Source organism: Eublepharis macularius, chromosome 5, assembly GCF_028583425.1.
Source record: "Eublepharis macularius isolate TG4126 chromosome 5, MPM_Emac_v1.0, whole genome shotgun sequence".
NCBI lineage: Eukaryota > Metazoa > Chordata > Lepidosauria > Squamata > Eublepharidae > Eublepharis > Eublepharis macularius.
In genome coordinates, this window is record NC_072794.1 from 115,016,657 (window position 1) to 115,040,706 (window position 24,050).

At 41.2% G+C, this 24,050-nt stretch overlaps 1 protein-coding gene across 2 annotated transcripts in view; it reads right to left on the bottom strand.

Moving 5' to 3' along the window:
• Positions 1-24,050, bottom strand: part of NUCKS1 (nuclear casein kinase and cyclin dependent kinase substrate 1) — a 45,290-nt gene that overhangs the window by 8,431 nt on the left and 12,809 nt on the right. For both annotated transcript variants that reach the window (XM_054979935.1, XM_054979934.1), the window contains exons 4-5: positions 11,238-11,290; positions 788-940 (exon numbers count right to left, since the gene is read on the bottom strand). In XM_054979935.1, the coding sequence (XP_054835910.1) occupies positions 788-940; positions 11,238-11,290 (206 nt within the window). The remainder of the gene's footprint in view (positions 1-787; positions 941-11,237; positions 11,291-24,050) is intronic.

Here is a 24,050-nt window from a genome sequence, read left to right on the forward strand (position 1 = left end):
AACAGTGTACCAAAAAGATGAGTGTATTTCTGGTAATGAGTGATTCAACTTTATCTCATGAGACCAAAGGTTGGAGTCTACTTGCACTAGAATACTAATAGTTAATTGGAAAAATTACCAAAGGGATTTATTTGTACTGTAGTATTTGTGCTTTGAGTTGTGGCTGACAATGGAACAGGGTGCTGCTGTTCACAGAATGATACAAGCCAGAAGCTGGGCAAATTATCGCTCCTGGATTTTTCAGTGTGCTGTTCCTTTTTTTTCTGTCTCACTCATCTAAACAAAGGTTTATGAGACAGACTTTCATTCTTTGTTTTTTGAAGGAGAACATTAGAACAAAACTAGAAAATGGTAAGTGCTAGTTAAGACAGGTAAGTGTTAGAATACTTTCTATTAAATGTTTCAACACGCAATTAGGATAAGGTAATTGGGATGAACAGAAAAAACAGAAAAGAACCGAGGTTTCAATTGCCAATTCAAGATAGGAATCACATAAGTATATTTATTTAAGCTCAAGCATCTCAAGCATTGAGACAACCTGTTATTGAACTGGCTCAACCTTTGTTTTTTATTAGTCTTCCATTCACACACACAACGTATGGGTGAAAACCTTGTTAATTAAGATATGGATCCTGTCATTTTTCTGGAAATACATTATCTGAACTTGTTGACAAAGCATTTTATCACGGTAAGTTAACAAGTATTAACTGAATTGAGTATTAAGTACATACAACAGGAAAATACTGAAGTTATTATAGTGACATCAATACTGACACACAGTTTTTACCTGCTGCTCGTTTCCTGGATTTGGAAGTTGCTCTTTTGTTCTTGTCGGGTTTGGTGGCTTTTTTCCCTTTTTTGTTCTTTTGAGAACTCTCATAATCGCTATCAGCTTTGCCATCATCTGCTCCTAAATCATCCTCACTGCCAAAATCTTCATCTGAAAGACAAAAGAGGGGTGAATGTGACATGATTACAAATTATTTAAGGCAGGACATCTAATAGAAAGTATTCTAACACAGGTTGGATGGCACTAAATTGGCTACTGGGGAAGAGCAGAGAACAACTACAAATAGTTCTGTTATTAATGACTGGACTGGATTAAAGCCTAAAGGACATCCAGTTACTGATTTGAACAGATGCAAAAAGAAAAAAATACAAAGCTTTGTGGCACATATAATAGGAACATGGAATGTGAGACATATAAATCATGGTAACCTCAAAATCATAAAAAGAGAACTGGAATGTTTAAACATTGTAATCCCCGGTGTGAGTGAACTAAAGTGAACTGGATTTTCAGTCGGAAAATTACAAAGTGTTTGATTCTGGAAATGACCAACTCAGAAGAACTGTCTTAAGCTAATAGTGAGGCAAGATGCAGCACAAGCAATCAAGAGCTATACTGCAAACTCTGACTGAACAGTATCAATCAGACAGATACTGAAGAGGAAGAAATTGAAAGCTTCTATGCAAGTGTCCAAGAAGAAACTGATCATACACCTAAACAAGATGTGCTGATAATCATAGGTGACTGGAATGCAAAAGTAGGAGACGAAGCATAATCAAACATTATCGGAAATTTTGGATTATGATGATGAAATGAAGCAGGAGAGTGACTTATAGAATTCCTTGAAGTCAACAATTTTATCATTGCAAACACATGGTTCAGGCAACCAGATGATCATATAAGGGGAAATCACCGAATGGCCAGTATGGGAACCAAATGTGAACCAAACAATTACAAAATTGGAAGCAGAAGGAGAAGCTCTATTCGCTCTCATAAGACAAGATTAGGAGCTGACTGTGGTACTGACAGCAAATTGTTAATATCAAAAATTTTAATGAGAAATGTTATAAGAATCATTGTGTTAAAGTGATTCGGTTTCGTTTTCTTGGCCATGTCGGACGCTCCTCTCCGCAGGAGGAAGCGCCCGAGCAGCCTGACCGGGCGGCTGACCTGCAAAGGTTAGCCTCCAAGACTCCCAGTGAGGGTGTCAGGGTCCGCAGCACGACGGGAAGAACCCCCCGAAATCAATGCGGGGGGTAAATTGCCCGTTTGCTCCTATGGAGGCCGGTAGACTTGCGAAACTTCGTGTGCTGCCGAGCCATGGAGAACGGCAAAAAGCAGATCTAAGGTGAAAAACTGTAAGTAGCGAATCCCTTCTGTTACTACAAGCGTATGAGAAGGATTGGTGGGATTTGAAGCGAAGAAGGCTCGGATTTCTTCCCCCTCACTGAGTATCGAAACTTGGCTGGCGGATTCCGCCCCCTAAGATGGCGACGAAAAAGCAGAGTCTCTGGAGGAGCTAGTAAAGCGGTCGGTCGTCGAAGCAATAAAGCCCTTTGTTGACAAGTTAAACGAAACTGATCAAAGGGTTGGCTTAACTGAGAGTGAAGTGAAAACCATTAAGGAAGAAGCGGGGGGGGGGGGGGGGCGGCGGAAAAGTCTGCTTGGGAAAACGCAGCACTCATGAGGGCAACAAAGACCTAAAGCTGTTGGAGAACCAACTGATTGGGTTGCAAGTGGATCGTGCTCAGACAATATTGCGTCTCCAGAATGTGAAGGACGAGGAAAATGGGAATTTAAAGGATCTGGTGTCGGAACTTTTGGCGATACCCGCGAAGGCAACTAAAGAAGAGTTTAAAAGCGCCATTTTGGAAGTCCGTTGGGCTTCTTCAAAATATGCAACGAAGTGTCAGCTGCCGCGCGAGATTATTATTGACTTTTCATCTAAGAAGATCCGGGACACCATCCTATATAATTCATACAATGCGGATTTGGACTTTCTGGGCAATATGGTCAAGATATTGAAGGACGTTCCATTTTTAGCTCGGAAAAGAAGATTTAAATATAAAAGGTTTGCAGCTCTTCTGAGGAAACGTGAAATAAAGTACAAATGGTTATTTCCGGAAGGTATTTGGTTTAGCTACAAAGATCAAGCTCACAAGATAACATCAGAAGATCAGCTAAGGGACTTTGTTTCTAAACACCAAGATTTTCAGCAAGAAGAAGAGGATTTCAAGCCTGAAGGGGGAGGGGAGGAGGGAACGAGCACAGTGACTGTAGCTGTTCAGAGAGAATTGCGACCGAGACCCAGAGGGGGGAAGAAGACCTAATCCTGATTGTAGTTTGTATTTTATAAGATCTACCAATCTAATAGCATTTTACAAAGTTCTAATGTTAAATAATTGCAGTATGAAGGGAATGCATTACTTGTAGATGTAGTGTTTGTGTTGTTGTGTGTTGTTTCTTCCCCTTCTCCCTGTTCCCACTTTTTCCCTTTTGTAGTACTAGTAATTAAAAAATAAAAAAACTTTCAAAAAAATAAAAAAGAATCATTGTGTTAAAGTAGAATCTAAATAATGTCCTGAAGAATTTAAAGACCATGTAAAGAACAAATTTGCATTACTAAGTTTAACTGATTGTGAACCAGAAGAACTGTGGGCTGAATCCAGAGACATATCCAAGATTGTGCAAAGACTATTCCTGTAGCCAAAAGAAAGGAGGAGCCTAGTTGGGTAACTGATGAAACTCTTAAAATAGTTATAGTAAAAGATGAGAGTAGAACCAGAATTATAAATGCAGCTTTTCAGCAACTTGCACACAGCGATAAAGAGAACTAATATAATAAGTGCAAAGAAATAGAAGAGAATGAACAAAAATGAAACAAGAGAACTGTTCCACAAAATGCAGGAAGCCAAAGGGAAATTCAAACTACAGCTAGGAATGCTGAAAGATCAACATGGAAACACAGCATTTGATCAGGAAAAAAATAAAAAGATGGAAACAATATACTGAAGAACTATACAGAAGAGATGGATGGATAGATTCCTTAAAAGAACAATCTTTTGTCAAAACCCCCGTAATCTTAGAAAGTGAAGGAAAGCTGCACTCAAAGAAACTGGGAGAAACAAGTCTATCAGGAAAATAAGGTTGCACTTACCTGTAACTGTTGTTCACTGAGTGGTCTTCTGTGCAGGCACACATTGGGCCAGTCATGGAGATTTCCAGAGCTTTCTAGAAGATTAGGAGTGCCCCTTCTCCCTTTGGCACTTTACTGCCAAAAACATGACATCACCAGGAGAAGGGGCGATATTCCCTCAGTTCTCTCCATGCTGCTTCCGGAGATGCCCCCCCCTCCCGAAACTAAGGCTTCAGAGAGTTCACAGCATGGCAAGAGGGAAGAGTGTGCCTGCACAGAAGACCACTCAATGAACAACAGTTACAGGTAAGTATAAGCGTTTTTATCTTTGTGGCTTCTGTGCAGTCCTACCTTGGGAAACTAGCGAGCTCACTTACTGAAGGAGGTGGGTGTGAAGCTCTCAAAGTAAGAGACTATGGAGGACCATCTTCCCAACAGATGCTTAGCGTCTCATTAACATTCACCTAGAGGTGCTTCTAAAGAAGGTGGGAGCTCTTTAAAAGTGTTCCTGTCAATGTACAAGCAGGAATGTAGAAAGGAAAAAACAGTGCTCTGGTAGGGAGAGCTGTGACTGAACAGTCATGCATTCAAGGGAGAGTGTGATAACCTCTACCAACCCACAAAGAAGGGTTGTGTCAGGATACTGCCAGAATGACTAATACAACCAATAGTGTTGTGAGACATGGGGAATCCTAGCCAGGGCACTGGACATGTTAACACTGTAAAACTCTATGAATGGCCAGTGTCCTCATTCCACATGTGAAAGTGTTATACACTAAAAATGAAGCATCAGGGAGGTGCAAAAAGATAACAAGGGTTTACATCCCTACTTTAAATGTCTTTGGAGATCCAATAAGGGGAAAATTTAGAATGTTTGAACCCCAAACATAATCAATAGCACAAGAAGGGTCCAAGTCCTGCTACAGCCTCAGTAGAGACTTGTACCCACTCATAGGTGCAAGATATGATAGTCAAGGGGCAGCAGTCGCCACTCAGAAAAAAACACTGAGACTACTGCTATAGTGCAGGAAAAGGAGCTGACCAAAACAGCCAAAGCCATCAGCGGGAATGAAAACATAGCAGATCCATACCAGAATAATGAAAACAATGAAGCTGGTATGAAAAGACAGAGAGTAAGCACCATCAATGAACCTTGTGCTGCTGGCAGAACAATCTGTGCAGCAAAAAACAGCCAGGGGATAAAATATTAAAATGGATTACCTTGCCAGTGGATTAGCAAGAGCATTCCCCAATGATGGGGGTCCCTGTCAGCAAAGGAGCAAACAAAAGGTCAGGCCATGGATCACCACATTGTGTCACAAGGCCAAATAGCCTGTGTCACCAATCAGAGTATCTAGGAATTGGTGGTGCCAGTTAGTTGAGGAAACATAATTGCAATGCACTGCAAAGGTAAAGTATATCTAGTACTCTTGGTAGTAGTATAACAAAGTCATTTTGCAGAAGACCAAGAGCCACCTGGAGGCACACTTTCATAGTAGGGCCCCCACACCACAGGGGAAGCCCCTGAGATGGTACTATATCTCAGAGTCACAGCATCATGAGAGTGCCCTGAGAAGAACAGAGCAATGAAAGCATGAAAATGGTACATATATCCTCTGCCTAGGAAGGAAAATAAATTTGTGTATTCCATAAAGCGTGAAACTTGAACTGAACACATTCTGCCAAGATGACACATACAGGCATATAAGAACACAGAACTGCAATTGTGAAAGTGAAAACCAGTAAAATGTGGATCATCTAAGAATGAAAAAACAAAACTCTTTTTTCAACTAGTAGGACAAAAAGGGGAGTTGCCCTATAAAGGGTCTGTAACCAACTATCAACAGACCAGAGGGAAAAACTATATTGCGGCCTCAAATGGGATACTCTCGTTATCAGGCATTTTATAAACATCCAAGGGTGTTGGAATTCTAGACGTCTACACCCCCAACAGTAGACAGACTCTCTGCAAGCAGGGTAGAGATGTGTGTGAATAAGATCACCAAGGACAACTGTAAAGATTACTATACAGAAAATTAGATAACCTGGACCTAAAACAGGCTTTTTCTACCTTTCCTCCTTAACAAATAAGGACCACTAAAAAATAATACCCTTTTTTCAGTCTTGGGGAGAGTATCGAACTGAATAGTACAATTAATGGGAGTACAGGCGACCTCTATTGAGAGGTGGGGAAGACCTTGGGTTTTTTGAGCCCAGAAAGCAATGCAGATGTGAAAAAGAATTGTAAGAAAACGACTTCTGGTTTGGGGTAATGGCGAGACCGTCGTGATCCGGAGTTCCGGACCATCCGAAGTGCTGTTTTTGGCTGGTGGGGTGCATCGATCGCCCACAGCCCCCTGATTTCAGTAAAAAATCAGGCTTGAAGCCCCGAGAGTGAAGGGTCTCGGCGGGTGGGAGGCTCTGAATTAAGGGCTTTCCTCCCAAGTCTTGAGATCCTCCTCGGAGAAGGGCGGCTAAAATCACTCCAGCAGCTTCTGGAGTCATTAAATTGACATAGGCTTGTTGTTCCCCAAGCCTCGGGAACAGAATTTGACAGATTTGGACATTTGAAGCAGTGAGTACAACCCAAGAAGTTTGTGCTAAGTTAAGATTACTATCTCCCCCAACGGACTGTTTTAATGAACAAAGACCGATTTTATAAAAATGAAAAACTGAGATATTAAGCGGAAAAGGCATACCAAAGAACTGAGTTGTTTAATTTGATGTTTGAGAGTCAGGAAGAGCTAAAAAGAGCAAAGAAAGAATATTGTTTTGCATACTTGCGGTTGGGGAGATAGCGACGTGGAGGGAGGATCGTGGGAAGCGGAAGAAGCGATGCAAGGCAGGAAGTGGCTACAGTAAACTATAATAGACGGAGAGGAGATAGAGCGGCGAGGGAGAGGTCAGGAAGAGCTGGAAGAGCCAGAAGGAAAACAACTTTGGAAGAGGGAGCAGAGCACCCACCATTGAAAGTAAGGGAAGAGGAAGAGGAAGTAAAGTGCTCTCCATTGAAAGTAAGGGAAGATCATTGTGTTGACATCATTACCATAAAGATCGCCCGACATTTTATACCATAGAAAAACATTGCCCGACATCTTAAGGGTAAGGGAAGCCTTAACCGCCATTTTAACTGAGGGCAGACGCTTAAAACTTTGATATACAAGAATAGAGACTTTAATTAAAAAGAAGACGGAGTTAAGAAAGAGAGCAGATTTGTGGGGGCCCAAAGCAAGCCCGATGGCTTCAAAAAAAGAAAAGAACTGGCAAGCTGCTATGGAGAATTTGGATAAAAAAATAACGGAGGGAAATAAAGAGATCCGGGAGATGGTACAGCAACTGCAGCAAAATTTAATGATGGAAATTAAAGAAGTGATTAAGACGGAAATAATGGTGGTTAAAAAAGAGATGGAGGAAATAAAAACAGATTTACAGAATACCCAACAAAAAGTGCAAGAAACACAACAGATGGTGCAGGATGGGGAGAAAAAAACAGCGGCTATAAAGACAGACTATGGGCATGGGTGAAAGACTTGTGATGATGGAATATAAAGCAATGGATCGGCAAATTCGTATGAGGGCTGTGCTGGAGAAAATGGACGGATCTGCTCTGAAACAAGTAGCTGAAATATTGGTAAAATTTTTAGGACAAACAGAGGAGGAAACGATGACACATTTGGATATCGTGTACAGAGTCAACTCAAAGTATGCAGAACAAAAGAATTTACCAAGAGATATTATTGTCCAATTGATCACGAGGAGAATGAAGGAGGAAATTACTATAAGGCATTTTGAGACTCCACTGGAAATAGCTGGGACAAGGGTTCAAATTATGAAAGAGGTACCACAAAGGAATATATATTAAAACCCCGGAATTGTTGTTATTATGCATGAACCTAGAAGACTTTGATAAAATGGACAGAGTTATGGTATTTTATATGATTACGGCGGCCAGAATGTGTTATGCACAGTTGTGGAAGACTCAGGAGATACCATCTATGGAAGACTGGATTCTGAAAGTTTTGAATATGGCAGAAATGGACAAATTAACGAGGAAATTGAAAGAGCAAGAAGTATTGGAATATACATCAAGCTGGGAAAAATTCAAGAAATATGTGGAGAAAAAGTGGGACATGAAGGGGAAATTGTGGTCTTTGGATAGTTGTTAAGGGGGAGATAGAAATTTACTTAAGGTTAAAAGGGGGTATATTTTATTATATATTATTGGATTAGTATAGAGTTATAGTAATATAGTACTATAAAGTTAAGAGTAAAATAGCATATTCATATGGCAAGTAATAAAGTTGAACAATAAGGTTGTATAGGCAATAGGGAGTATATACGATATTTTAGTGATGTAATAGAAGCAATAGATTTATAATATAGATAATAGGTATTTAAGGAATAGTATATTACATATATATATTTCTTTTAGTTAGTATATGTACCTATTATATACTTATATAATTTTTATACTCTTAATTTAGATAAATATTATATTAAGATAGTTAATACAATTAAATAAGAATATATTAATTTCCTCCTCTTGGGCTCAGATCCTAGGCCTCCCTTAACTTACACCGCCAGGTGTCTTCCCTCAGAGCTTACACAGCCAAGGGAGGGAAGGGCCTATTCAGGCTGGCAGGCAGCCAAAGCCCTTAGAAAAAAAGCCTCTTAGCCTCCCAACCAAGAGATCTGTTATGCTACACTACACCTCCAGGCGTCTCCCCTCAGAGCTGACATAGTCAAGGAGAGGAGGGGCATTTATCCAGCCAGGCAAAACCTTTGGGATACAGGCAAAACCTTTGGGAAACAGCCTTGGAAACAGAGAGCTCTATCAGGCTACATTTCTAGGCTTCTCTCCTCAGAACCGAGGAGGCAGGTGCCTTTAATCAGGCTGGCATGCAGCTGCAGCTTTGAAGGAAGAGCCATTGTGAAAAAGCTCTGATGAGCCACACCTCTGGACTTACAGTTAATCAGGCTGGCACGAAGCCACAGATTTGGAGAAAAGCTGTTGTGGGGAGGCTCTGACAGGCCATAGATCTGAACTTAGCCTTTGGTACTCAAGAATGCCAGGGAGCCAGCAGATGCCTTTAATCAGGTTGGCATTTTCCAGCATCTTGGAGAAGCCTCTCTTAAGTCAAAACGACAAAGGGAAAAATCAGAAACTTTTCTTCTCTAAATGTTGTTATATTTTTAAGTTGAATGTCTATTAAAGGTTCAAAACTTTTAAAAGAAATAATCCTCCTCAGCCTCAACAATGAGGTTAGAGAAAAGCAGAGAACAGCAACAGAGATCCTCTCTCAGTGACAGCAAAAAGAGAACTGAAGGAAGAGCATCCCTCCTCCTGGTCATGTGACTTTTTGGTGGGAAAGAGCAAATAGGAGGAGGAGCTTTCCTAGTCTTCTAAAAAAGCTCTGGAAATCTTGTGGCTGGCATGCACAGTCCCAATGTGGGACTACACAGAAGCCACGGAGATGAACAGATGGTTTACCAATAGAGCTATTTCAAGCTACAGAAACCAAATCCATCAAAATCTTAAGAATATGACAATAAATATGGAAAACAAAACAATGCACTTCAGACTGGAAACGTTCAATCTAAATTCCAACTCTGAAAAAGGAGATGCCATGATTGCAGCAACTGTCTGACCATCACATTAATTTGCCATGCAAGCAAAGTGAAATTCAGTAACAGAGACTCTTACATACATTGAATGAGAAATGCCAATGATCCAGCTGTATTCATAAAAGGAAGAGGCATTAGAAATATTGCAGATTTATGATAATTAATGGTATATACCAGGGAACTGCGAAAAAATCATCCTGTGTTTTATAGATTACAGCAAAGCTTTCAACTGCATGGATCATGAAAGGGTATTTCCTGTTTACGGAAATAGGTAAGCTAAAACATCTGATTGTTTTGATGCACAACCTGTACTCTGGACAACAGGATACTATTAGGACAGAATATGGGGAATAGAGATCAGCATAAACTGAAATACGAACCAAAGTTCGTGATGAACCAGGCCGGTTTGTTAACCGGCGGTTCATCAGAGACCATTTCTGATGAACCGCCACAAACTTTAGGCTGGTTCATTTGGTTTGTTTTTTGGTTCGTTACTGCAGACAGCGTGGTGCCGATCAATCAGTTTCCTAGGCAACTTCCTGTAGATCTTCTGCTGGCCCAGAAATGACCTTCTGCTGATCCGGAAGTGACGATTTGCTGACCTGGATGTGATGTTTTCACAAACTAAACGAGCCGGTTCGCGAATTGGGGGCAGGTACATGAAAGGTCTTAGTTCATGAAATGCGAGAACCATGAACCACACGGTTCATTTTCCCCCCGGTTCGTCCCCATCTCTAATGGGAAAACAAAATGGTTTCCAATTGGCAAATATGTCAGATATGTGGAACATATCATAAAGAAAGATGGACTAGATTTAGAAGGTGAAGTGAAAATTAGTAGAAGGAACGTTAACAATTTGTGATATGCAGATGACACCACATTACGGCAGAAAACAGTGAAGATCTGAAGCAACTACTGACGAGGGCCAGTTTGGTGTAGTGGTTAAGAGCGGCAGGACTCTAATCTGTAGAACCAGATTTGATTCCCCACTCCTCCACTTGAAGCCAACTGGGTGGCCTTAGGTCAGCCACAGCTCTTCTAGAGCTCAGTTCCATCTACCTCACAGGGTGATTGTTGTGGGGATAACAACATACTTTGTAAACCGCACTGAGTGGGTTTTAAATTGTCTCTAGATGGTTAACAATAACAACATTTGATTTATCTGCCGCCCTTCAGAACAACTTAACACCCAGTCAGAGCAGTTTACAAAGTATGTTATTATTATCCCCACAACAATCACCCTGTGAGGTGGATGGAGCTGAGAGAGCTCTGAGAGAGTTGTGACTGACTCAAGGTCATCCAGCTGGTTGCAAGAGGAAGAGAGGGGATGTAACTGGTCACATTATGAGAAAACAAGACTAACTGGAAAAGACAGTAATGCTAGGATAAGTGGAGGGCAGTAGGAAAAGAGGAAGACCCAAAACAACATGGCTTGACTCAATAAAGGAAGCTACAGCCTCAAGTTTAGAACACCTAAGCAAGGCTGTTAACAATAGGATGTTTTGGAGATCTTTCATTCATATGGTTGCCATAAGTCAGAAGCAACTTGATGGCATATAACACACACATACAGGACACATTAGGGTTTTAGACATTAGCAATGGTAGAGCAACAAGCCACAAACTCCGTTCTAGACATTATCAGCCCCCACTTGACTGGTTATCCTGTCTGTAACAGAAATATAACTACCTGCTGAGTGGGAATCGTCTCTCTTTGTCTTCATGTCTTTTTCAGAGTCCTCACTGTAAAAAGGAAAACAATTTTGACAAATCACCTTCCATGTACCAACAGAAAGCCTATTTTGATAGTTATATATAAAATCTAAATGCAAGCCAAATAAAACTAGAATTGCTCTCAAACCAATTTTTTTATCTAGCAAAATAATAACAACTTTAACCAAATCCAAATAATCATTGAAACAGAACCGTTTTTACCTGTTACCTAAATGCTGTATCCCTTAGGAGGCCATTCCCCGGCTTTGATGTCACCACTGAAAAGGGTTGATTCCAGGGATTCGCAGACACAACACTCTTCCTCACATGCCACCCCTACCCCCCAGCAGTCCTTTCCAATTCTGGGAAAGCAACTATTAATGTGGGTCTCACAACCCCAGGAATAAGCTTTCTCAGAGTTAGAAAGGTCTGCTGACTGGTGGGAAAGTTCCATGACTGTTAAGTCTGCTGATGGACTACTGTATACAACCCACTATCTTGCATTGCCATTCATCAATATCAAATTATGGAAGCACACATAATTTCTGAGGGTCTCAGGAAAAGACTTGACTGTTCAGGGAAATTTATGTTGGATGATGGCATCATTAAGGTACATTGGTTCCAGACAGTTTGGGGCTTTAAATGCCTAATGCAGCACCTTGAATTAGGCTCAGGTAACAACCAAGAGCCCTGAAGCAGTTTAAAACTGGAATAGTATGCTCCAGCCAACCTCTCCCTGTTAACAGCCTAAGAGATGCATCCTGAACATGGAAGTTATCAGGATGTGAATAAATTGTGGCCAGGTCCTGTCAAGAAAGCAGCACAGTTGGCAAGTCAGCTCTCTTTTAAAAAAGCACCCTAGTCTTCACTACCACCTGGACATTTAGAAGCAGCACAAAGTCTAAGAACCTACCCAAGACTGTGAACTTTTATTTTCAGAGAGAATGCAACCCCTATCCAAATCAAGCTGAAAACCTGCCTCTAGATCAGCTATATCTGTGCCCACCAGCACCTCCATTTTCTCTGAATTTTAGCTTATTCACTCTTATCTTGTTTGTCATTGACCTAAGACACTGATTTACCACCTCTATCACTCCTCTAAATTCAGTCAGAGTAGTAGAGCTGGGTGTCACTGATGCGAATTCACTGATGCAAATGACCCCCCCCCCACAGTTTCCTATAGAACCAATACTATACCTTCTAGAACGCAACTTTCAGGAAGGACTGAGCCATGACAAGACAGTACCATCCAATCCCTTCATAGCCAAACAGTCCAGGAACTTGAAGAACATTGTGCTTCTGACCTTTCCTGGGGCTCAGTTGATCCTGGCTGACTCAGTTTAGAGACTAGGGATTATACTGGATCCAGTGCTGCTGCTAGAGAAGCAAGTAAACACTGATGCAAAAAAGGCCTTCTCCATACCTGGAAAATGGCCCTCTACCTTGACATAGCTCATCTGGTCACTTGGATTTATGCCACAGTAACATTAAGACTAGATGATTATAATGCATATGTCTCCTCTCTACATCAACTCAAGAGACTCCAGCTGATCCAAAATGCTGCAGCTCATTTTCTTTCAGGAGCTAGACACAGCATGCATATCACTCCCATTCTACAGTAACTCATTAGCTACCCATCGATTACCAGGCTCAATTCAAGGTAATGACTGTCACATTCAAAGCCCTTCATGGCCTGGGCCCCTCATATCTGTGCAAATGACTCTCTCCCTATGTCCCGTCATATCAGCTTGACTCATCTGAACAGGGCCCTCTGCAGAAATCACTCTGCTGGGCAAGCAGGTCATGAAAGCTCCCACTCTCCATGGCTTTCTGCAAACTATACAAGACTGAATTATTCAGGGCGGCTTTCCATTCAGATTATAGTGCTGTATCATAAGAAACAGAGAGATTACTTGCTAAGTGACAGGACTATGCTATTGGGTACTGTCTGCTGACGTAGATATGCTCCTAATGAGGTAGTTCCATGTTGCTACTAGATGTCATGTTAATTAGTTAGACTTCGTTTCAGGAAGGTTTCATCTCTGTGTTTCGGCTTCATGCTTGTTTTTCAAATTTTCTACTACCACACCCTATTGTATCTGTTCACTGAATGTCCTAACTGCAGATCATATTGTAAAACTCACCATAGTCTCCAGGATGGTGACCCCCCCCCCCTTTCAATGAGACATTAACAGTCTATAACACCGTACTGGCCTGGTCCCTCTGCACGGGATCAGTAAAGTCATTTCAAAAACCTTTTGAATGGTAGGATGTAAGTAAACCCACCCACTTTTTATCTGACATGCACAAGTTAATATGCTGCAAAAATAGCTCACTAAAACAGAATGGTGACACATTTTGCTAACTTCCAATATAATGTAGGTTCTGCAGTGCAATTCAGGATGGCAATACTTCACAGGTATGTTATGCTCTTCAGAAAAGGCAGAATGTCTGGCACTAGACTGAACACTCAATACTCAAGTTACAGAGTCTGCAGAACCACCAGTCATTCTCATTCTAAATACAATGCTAAAGTTCAAAGAGACTCAAATACCCCAGGAGGATTCTCAAACATCCTGCTACTTATTAGACATTTCTGGCAAGATTAAAGTTGGCCATTTAGGCTGTAGATTTGTACTTATCAATTTATTACATTTATATCCCCCACTTTTTTTTTTCTAAAGAGCCCCGGATGGATATACAGAGTTGTATCAAACTAACTTTTCTATTGGTGAAAAAAGGAAGGGTCCTCTTCGACCAGAATAGGATCATGGGAACTGCTTGGACAAAAAGCCATTGGGTATGGGGATTGCAGTGATTAAGAGAACTGGGTAACCCTGAGCAAAGAAGATGGCTGGATCCAACCCATTATGTAGTTTCATTTTACTTCTCTCAGTAATTAAAGCATCATTTACAAATTGGAGCTAAGTCGATTCCCTGAATCTAGAACCAAAGGAGTTAGCTGTGTTAATCTGTAGTAGCAAATGGTAAAGAGTCCAGTAGCACCTTTGAGACTAACCAACTTTATTGTAGCATAAGCTTTTGAGAACTCCAGCTCTCTTTGTCAGATGCATGGAGGGTATGAAGAAACTGGCCAGTTTCTTCATACCCTCCATGCATCTGGCGAAGACAGCTGTAGCTCTCGAAAGCTTATGCTACAATAAAGTTGGTTAGTCTTAAAGGTGCTACTGAACTCTTTACCATTTACTCTGAATTTAGAAGGAAATCATCCAAAACTTGTTTAAGTAAGGACTTAGTGTCTAAAAATTAAGTCTTTTTTTGCTTATTACCTGTATAAAACAACAGTTCTTTAGGAAAGGTAGCTAAAATTAAATTGCACGTAAATAGCATATTTTAATAAACTAACATCTTTAATGTTAAATAAATCAGTGCTTCACATATGCAGCAGTGTCCAAGTTACCAAGGTTAGACATTTTATCTTCAGATTTTATTAACTATCACAGACTAGTCATCAAAACAGTAAACTAGATTTCATCCTATCACTCGCAGTGCTATTTTTATTTATAGACTGAAACAGAAATACAAGTGTTCCTGCTTCTTCTATTCCTAATTTCTGATCTTGCACAGAATACCACCAAATAATGAGAAAATGCTCTCTAAGATGAAGCCACTGCTATAAAAAGCAAGTTTAGCAGCTACGGTTTACGGTGTCTGGCTAATGACTTCCAATTCAGGGAAGAGATTTTGTTCAGAATATCACTGGCAAACATGTACTACTTAAAAGGTTCTCCCTCAGCCCTGATACATGTTATGGCTGCAATAACTCCACAGTGAATATTAGATGCCTATGGCTGTTTTCACACATGGATAATGCCCTTTAGCAACCATTAGCAACTGGATTTTCTTGTATGAAATGATTGCTGAAGTGCATTGAAAGTGCATTATCCAATGTGTGTGAAAGCACATCTATATCATGCCAGCAACATCGAATGTGGAGGAGTCAGTGCTTGATCCACTTGCATTTTATTATCTGTAGTTTAACTTTGTTGATATGCATTTCTTCCTCTAATTCTCTTGAAGGGTTTTCCAAATTTCAACAGCATCAGCAATACAGCAGCTAAAATTCTCGAGTTTTTCCAAAGCTACAGATACAGGTTTCAGTATACTGAGAGAGCCCCGTGACGCAGAGTGGTAAGCTGCAGTACTGTAGCCCAAGCTCTGCTCACGACTTGAGTTCGATCCCAGTGGAAGCTGGGTTCAGATAGCAGCTCAAGGTTGACTCAGCCTTCCATCCTTCTGAGGTCAGTAAAATGAGTACCCAGTTTCCTGGGGGTAAAGTGTAGATGACTGGGGAAGGCAATGGCAAACCACCCCCTAACAAAAGTCTGCCAAGAAAACGTTGTGATGCGACATCCCCTCATGGGTCAGTGATGACTCGGTGCTTGCACAGGGGACTACCTTTACCTTTTATAATGAGCATATCCTCCTACATTTCTTTAAACCAGATGTTGGATACTATAGTTCTAGTCTGTCACAATTTTCTTCACAAAACTTAATGAGGGTAGGCTAGTTCTTATACTGTTCAAACAATCACTGAATTCTAGCACACATCTTGAGGAAGAATTTTATCTACTATGCATCTTGAAGCAAAGAGACAAGCATGGTATAGTGATGAGGGTGTTGAACTATATTTTAGAAATCAGAGTTCAAAGGCTTGCTCTGTCACAAAACTTGCTGGGTGCCCTTGGGCCAGTACAACAGATTGGGATAGAAATACATATAAATGACTAAATGGGATGACACATTCTGAGTTTTTATATGTAACCAACACTGTCCTTCTTTCGTTAACAGTACAGTGTGGTCAAATAAATGTATCTAGGTGCGTTGATGCTAAAAGGTATGAAAGTTGTCAGCTGTGAGGTAAACTGTGAGTCTGTTCCTCCTAGCCAAATTGAAGTGTACGTGTGTTGTAAGCTTCTTATTCTCTTCTCCTGTTTTGAGTTAATAACTGGAATACCATGCCCACATAGCAGATCTGAGGTAAAATAAAACATTTTCCTGGAAAGGGTTAAAAGCTTAGCAAGATCTCTGAGGCTCAATATATTTACAAAATATAATTCAGGGCTGTTGAACTCCAACTACAAATATTAGTGCTTTGAAACCACATTCTTTCTTTTTCTGCTTCCCTCAACCTTAGATGACAGAAGAATGAGAACTAATCATTTTGTGTGAGCCTCTTCTAGACACCATAACCTACTACGCTGCTCTTACTGCCACTGAACATTCCAATCAGGTTTAAAGGGGATTGGAAGGTTTCAGAAAATGGGCAAGACTTCTACTTGCCTGTAACAACTAGTCACTACCTCCCAGCCTAACTTACCTCACAGGGTTTGTATGAAGATAAAATTAGAAAATATGATTATTACCTGGTCTCTAATTTGCCCTTTCTGGCTAAAGTGATTGAGAAAGCAGCAGCAAACTAACTTCAGGTCTTCTTGTATAACTCATCTGCTCTGCAAGATTTGGGTCCACCTCAAAGACCAACTAGTATGGTATATGAGAAGGAACTTGGAAGGCGTGCAAGAATGACCATGTGCAAGAAGTAGTAATAGAAAGTTTGTCAATGTAAGACTCAATGTGTGGAGCAGTGTACGTATTAATCTAGTACTATGAGCTTATGTGACAACAGAAGATGAGGTTACATATATTTCAGAAATGATAGATTCATCAGGAAACATCCACACATCAGAGCAGCTATACAAACTAATGAACTGTTAACAAAATTCAGGTGTTATGCACATTTGGCAAGGACCAGGGGTGGGGGGCTCACAGACCTGGAGGCAGATGGTTTTTATGTTCCATGGTTGAACATGGAAGAGCAGTACAGAAAATTGAAGACTACAGATGAAACTGTCTCTTCCACTGGTTCCCCAAGTGCTCATTATCTACTCTCTTAGAAAGATTAGAGTGCCAGCAAAGAGACTCCAAACAAAACGGTGCCCCTGTTTGGGTTGGTTGGTCTAAACAAGCTCTGAATGTTCAATTCTTAAGTTAAGGTTTAATTTAGATTTAACATAGTTAACAGGAGTGTTATTCAATGAGTATTATACACCAGTAATTCCTCCTTTAAAAGCCCATTGAGATGAACAGGGAGAAATCCATTTCATGTGAAAATCGTTAAACTATTTGGTACCAGGGTTCCGGAGGCATTCTCTGTAGGGAGAGGGTAGTTGGAGAACGTGTGCTGTAGTTTTTTGCTGAGTATTTTAGTTAATCCCTATATATTTGCTGCCATTATTGAATTACATTGTTTTAAATTTTGTTGGGAAAAAAAATCTAGGTGTTAAATCAGTTTGGTATAGTGGTTAAGAGCTCGGGACTCTAATCTGGAGAGCCGGGTTTGATTCCCCACTTCTCCACTTGAAGCCAGCTGGGTGACCTTGGGCTAGTCACAGCTCTCTGGAGCTCTCTCAGCCCCACCCACCTCACAGGGTGTTTTGTTGTGGGGATAATAATGGCATACTTTGTAAACCGTTCTGAGTGGGCATTAAGTTGTCCTGAAGGGTGGTACATAAATGAAATGTTATTATTATTAAATGTGTAGCTATGTTGCTGACAATGTTGAAAATGTAGCAAAGATGAGAAAAAGACAACAGTGAAGGAGCTTAAAACTAATATGTCTGTAGCACCCATTTAATGCATCTTTTATCTAATGATTTAAGTATTTCCTCAGGAATAAAGTTGGAATTACATTTTTTATCCTTCCAAGGAATTCAGTGCAGTTTGTACTTATTTATTATGTTATTTACAGTTTGCCTTTCTCACTGAGACTCAAGGCAGATAACACGGGATAAGTCAATACAGTCAGCAATGCAGTACAGTAGGATTAAAATTGAAGAAATCTGAAACAGGACTGAGACAAAAGATAAGTATTAATGAGGCATATTAAATCAGATGAAGGGATCATTGACTCTCAAAAGCCCAGCTGCGGAGTGATTTCTGCAGAGGGCCCTGTTCAGATGAGTCAAGCTGATATGATGGGACATAGGGAGAGGGTCATTTGCACAGATATGAGGGGCCCAGGCCATGAAGGGCTTTGAATGTGACAGTCATTACCTTGAATTGAGCCTGGTAATCGATGGGTAGCTAATGAGTTACTGTAGAATGGGAGTGATATGCATGCTGTGTCTAGCTCCTGAAAGAAAATGAGCTGCAGCATTTTGAATCAGCTGGAGTCTCTTGAGTTGATGTAGAGAGGAGACATATGCATTATAGTCATCTAGTCTTAATGTTACTGTGGCATAAATCTAAGTGACCAGATGAGCTATGTCAAGGTAGAGGGCCATTTTCCAGGTATGGAGAAGGCCTTTTTGTATCAACATTTACTTGCTTCTCTAGCAGAAGCACTGGATCCAGTATAATCTCCCTGAACACTGAAGTTCAACGAGACTCAAATACCCCAGGAGGATCCTCAAATATCCTACTACTTATTAGACATTTATGGCAAGATTAAAGTTGGCAATTCAGGCTGTAGTCTGGAACTAATCAATTTACTACATTTATATCCCCCACTTTTTTCTCTCTCTAAAGAAGGGGTTAAAAAAAGCAGGCTTGGCTCAGAGCAGAATACATTTTTTGCAGATCTGATACTGCAGAGAGACTGCGGCTGCTGGCTGCTCTTTGCCTTGGTTTACTATATATACTTGGCTGCACCGCTGCCTAGTCCTGCTGTGCTATCTAGCTGAGGGCCACATGACTTCGCCTGATTTTTGAGTCCTCCAAGACACTCCCCATTTTTGGAGGGGGGGGGGTTGCCTGGTCTTGGGTTGGGGGGAGTTAGGTAAAGGGAAGAAGGGGCAGTTTTATAAGTTTCAATCTTAGCTATTAATTGCTTTTAATTAATTGGTGTTGGGGGCGCTTTGCTTTATTGTATGAACTTGTTAAGAGCTAGTTATTTGCTGCCTGTTCTTGTATGTAACGTTATCTTTCTTCATTGCAGGGGTGGGAAGGTAAAGGATGGCCACTGATGAAGGACTGCTGCAGCTTGCAGCTCTGTCTCAAGGCTACTCTGAGCCAGTGAGAGTGGCAGCAACAATAACAACATTCGATTTATATACCTTCAGGACAACTTAATGCCCACTCAGAGCGGTTTACAAAGTATGTTATGATTATCCCCACAACAATGAACACCCTGTGAGGTGGGTGGAGCTGAGAGAGCTCCTGTTAGCTGTGACTAACCCAAGGTCACCCAGCTGGCTTCAAGTGGAGAAGTGGGGAATCAAACCCGTTCTCCAGCTTAGAGTCCCGCGCTATTAACCACTACACCAAACTGGCGCTCTCCTGCTCTGAAGAGACTAGAGAAAGGAGAACTTGGATTTTCCAAGATCCCCTCTCCCAAGAAAGATCCATCTTATACTAAGTTACAACTGTGTTTGTTACTGCCTTGTACTTGCTGGTTGTTGCTCTGTGGCTGAAGCTGTGGGTTCTTGCTTGGTCCTGTTCTGTGGTGCTCCACCATCGGCCCTGGGTTTTGCACGAGTGACACTGGTTCTGTTGGATTTGCAACAATGTCCCTTAATTCAGTTTGGTTGGGGGGATTTCATTTCCTTGCTTCAGTTTGGTTGTTGAACTCTCTCTGGATTGAGCTTGCATTTGATACTATGCCTGAAGCCAGTGGCTGCCTTAACTGAGTGTGTTTCTGCCTGAGAGCCAGTTTGGAAATTTTCCCTATATAGGAAACAATGGATAGTGGGGCTGGGTTCAGGAGGCCATGTTCCCCCACTTCAAGTTTGGTTCTGTTGCACTTATGCTTGGTTCAGCTTGCATTGGGACTGTGCCCTTGGCCAGTGGCTACCTTGCCCTGTGCATTTTCACCTGAGAGTCAACTCAGAATTTTTTCCCCACCACAGGAAACAATGGAGAGTGGTTAGGGGCACTTTGTTCATGGGCTTATAGAATTGTACTGCAGGGTCCAATCTTCCCAAAACCTGGGGGGGGGGGAGGAATCTTTAGTGGACAGTCAGAAGTAGTTTTCCTGCAAATTTGGTGGCGTTTCCTTAAAAAATGCCCCCCCAGCCCCATGATTATCCCCATAGGGAATAATGGCCGGATAAATTCAGGATTCTCTAATCTTGCCAAACCAATTAGAGAGTCTTACTTGGATTCCAGGGATACCTTTTTTTGTTTCCCTGAAACCCAGATCTGGATCAATCAAACATCTTTGGGGTGCCCACCCCTATTTACCACAGCTTATTTAGTGCTGCTGCAGACTGTGAAAGTTCTGAGGTGTTCTTTCCTACACTGCTTGAGTTATGTTTGAGAAATGCCTTGCCTCCCACCCCAGAACTTCACAAGAGACACAGGGGAGAAAACAGGTAACTTTTATTTATTTCCTGTGAAAATAAAGATAGTCAGTAAAGAGGACTGAAACTATTTGCATCTGCTGCATCTTGCATCACTCAGTAATCCTGTTACAGTTAATATTTTTAGTGCACAGAGTTGTTAGCAACCAGGCTTTTAAATTTGAGATCAACTTTTGCCTTTTACTCACCTCTAGGAAAACACACAGTATGAGTGTGAGCTCCTCATAGCAACTCCAACTTTTTAGCCAGAACTCTCATGGAGCTAGGCTCTAAGAGACACACAAGTCTTGTGAGAAAAGATTTCTTTAGACATAAAATTTCTGGACATTTTGAAGCCACGGGAAAGGGGTTTATTTACTTATTTGGAGGGGGAGGGAGGGAATACTGAAATTTTGGGGAAAATATGTGCAATACTTACCTGTCCTATCAAACCTAAACCAATTTTACTTAATATAAATTAATCATTTTACTTATTTAGTATGAAAAATTGCAGTATTTGACATATTTATGGAATTTAAGTTAGAAATGCCTTAGTAGAAAGAATAAAGTAAAACACAAGGTCTGTGGCAAGTAACATTTTATGTGGTCAGAAAAAGGATCACACGCACACTCAATAAAACTAGTAGCAATTTTTAATATGTAGTAAAGCTTTATAACATTAAAACACTGAACTACAATAATATAATAACATCCAATTTATATACCGCCCTTCGGGATGACAACACCCACTCAGAGCAGTTTACAAAGTATGTCATTATTATCCCCAAACAACAATCACCCTGTGAGGTGGGTGGGGCTGAGAGAGCTCCTAGAAGCTGTGAGTAGCCTAAGGTCACCCAGCTGGCTTCAAGTGGAGGAGTGGGGAATCCAACCCGGTTCTCCAGATTAGAGTCCCGTGCTATTAACCACTACACCAAACTGGCTTCAGTAGTGGATTATCAGGATATATATTACAGCATTTTAATTATATACAAAACCTATCACATTTAAAAGTATCAGCATCTCAATAAGAACCAGTGTCTAAAACTGATTCTGAACGTTTATTTTAATCTTCATGCAACTCTTTGGAAAACTTGAAGTTTGGACAAACTGAAACAAGCTTCTCTACTCTTTCACAACTTAGTTTGTTTCTTGATTTGGCGAGAGTGTTTCCAAATATGGACCAGTACCTTCCACATGATGCAGAAGATGGGGGAATCAGAAACAGGTGAGAAACAAGAGGAGTCAATGGCTGTGTTGTGCACAGGCCTGGCCACCATGTTGCAGAAGCAATATGTTTTGCAGAGTCCCAGACTGAACTCCTGGACCAAATTCCTGATGATACCCTGTATTCTGCAATGTTATAAAGAACCTTTCTGATATGAAGTCCCAATACTGTTGCTTGCTTGCTAATATAGTTAAATGCAACAGCAAGGCAGTCTCTTTACTGACATTACTTACCTTTGAATCTCAGATCAAGAGACCTGCAGCTGCATGAAATAACTGGCAACAAAATTCTCCTTGTTTCTGAATTAAATCTTTCTCCTTTCTTTCTTCTTAACTAGTAAGTGGTGATATGCTTTGATTGTAAAATACAGTAGATTTTATCTGTGCAATAATGTCTGACAGTGCATTGTCTGATTCAGATATAGTGATAGCTAAGGAAACTGGATGTAGAATCTGCCGAGTTCTGCAACTGAACCCAGAAGATATCTTCATCAGGAACAGTGTTCTGTACACTTCTAGATCTTCAATTATAACCATTTCTTAAAGGGCTTTTGTTTTACAGTAAATGTTTAAAATGAGATTATGCAACCCCATCTATTTTTACTACATTTTGGGTATCGCTGTTCTAATTCTTACCATTCTTTTCTAGTTGTAGCTTCTTAAAGACTGCAGCTACAAAATGAGTAGAATACATATTTTATAATTTCTTTTGCTCTTCTGTAGGTTTTCCCCCACTGTGTTCAACTTCAGGAAAGCACTAAGCAGCAGGTTTAGGCCATGGAAAGCACAACCAGTTGCAGTAATATGTAGAAACTTATCTACTATGATTTCCCATGCTTGCTTGCATAGAATCAAAGAGTTCGAAGGGGCCTTATAGACCATTTAGTCCAACCCCTGCCCAATGCAGAAACAGTCTAAAGCATTCCCAGCAAGTATTCATCCAGCTGCTCCTTGAAAACTGCCAATGAGGAGGAACCCACCACATTCCTAGGCAGGTGATTCCACTGCTGAATTACTCTGAACGTGAAATTTTTCTTCATGTCCAGACAGTACTCTCCCTCCCGTTGTTTCGAGTCCTATCATCTTTTGCCAACAGGAACAGCTCCCTTCCCTCCAAGTGACAGCCTTATAAAGAGCAATCATGCCTCCCCTCAACCTCCTCTTCTTCCAAACTGAACATTCCCAGGTCCTCATAGGGCTTGGCCCCTGATCATCCTGATTGCTCTCCTCTGTACCCGTTCCAATTTGTCCACATCCTTTTTGAAGGGAGGCCTTCAGAACTGCACACAATACTCCTGATGGGGTCTGATCGACATGGTATATAATGGGACACTGACATCCTGTGATTCAGATGTTATGCTGCTAAACATGATTGTGTTCACTTTTTCCCAAGATTGTGTTCACTTTTTTATTACTTGCATTGTCAGTAGGGATGTGCACTTCAGGTTTTGGGTTAAATACCCGAATTGGGCCCGATTCAAGTAGATTTGGAAACCCCGAATCAAAGCTTCCCAAAGTGATTTGGGGCGCTTCAGCAAGCTTCAGAGCCTTTAAAAAGGGCTCCCTCCCACCACCCCACTTACCTGAGCCTTCCCATGGTGGAGGACGAGTTGGCGGTGTGGGCGCTGGCTGCAGCCTTCCCCGCCACTCAGCGTGGTGGCAGCAGTGAGCTGGCTCTGGCCTTCCCCATTGCTTAGCTGGCCAGTGCCACGGCAGTGGTGCAGGAACCAGGAGCGCACCCTCCTGCCGCCCAGCTGAGCTTCCCTCTGGTCCTGAGAGGTACGTGGGATGGGGGTGGGGATAAGTGGCAGGAGGGTGGGACAATGCTTCCCCTCCTCACTTTGGTATGCTCCGAATCTTTACGAAGCACACCAAAGCAATGTAAAGACCCGAATCCCGAAGTGGCTTGCCACTTCGGGGTTTGGGTTATTCTGGAACAGTTTCCTGCTTCGGGTAAACTCGAAATGGGAAACCAGAATTTTTCCCTGGTGCACACCCCTAATTGTCAGTCAAATATTTTACCACTCCTAGCCTTTTTTGTGACTTTACATATTTTACTACTAACATATTATGCATTGTCTATTTTGTCCTGTTTCAACACTTTTGTAAAACACTGATTGAGGCACTATCACAAAACTCTTGATTCCACCCCCCCCCCCAAACATTTGTCCACTACTGCAAGGCACAATGCTTCAGTGATTTTTTTCCTGCACAGATTATGTTACATGTTCATATTCAGATTCCAGGTTTGCTAAAGAATA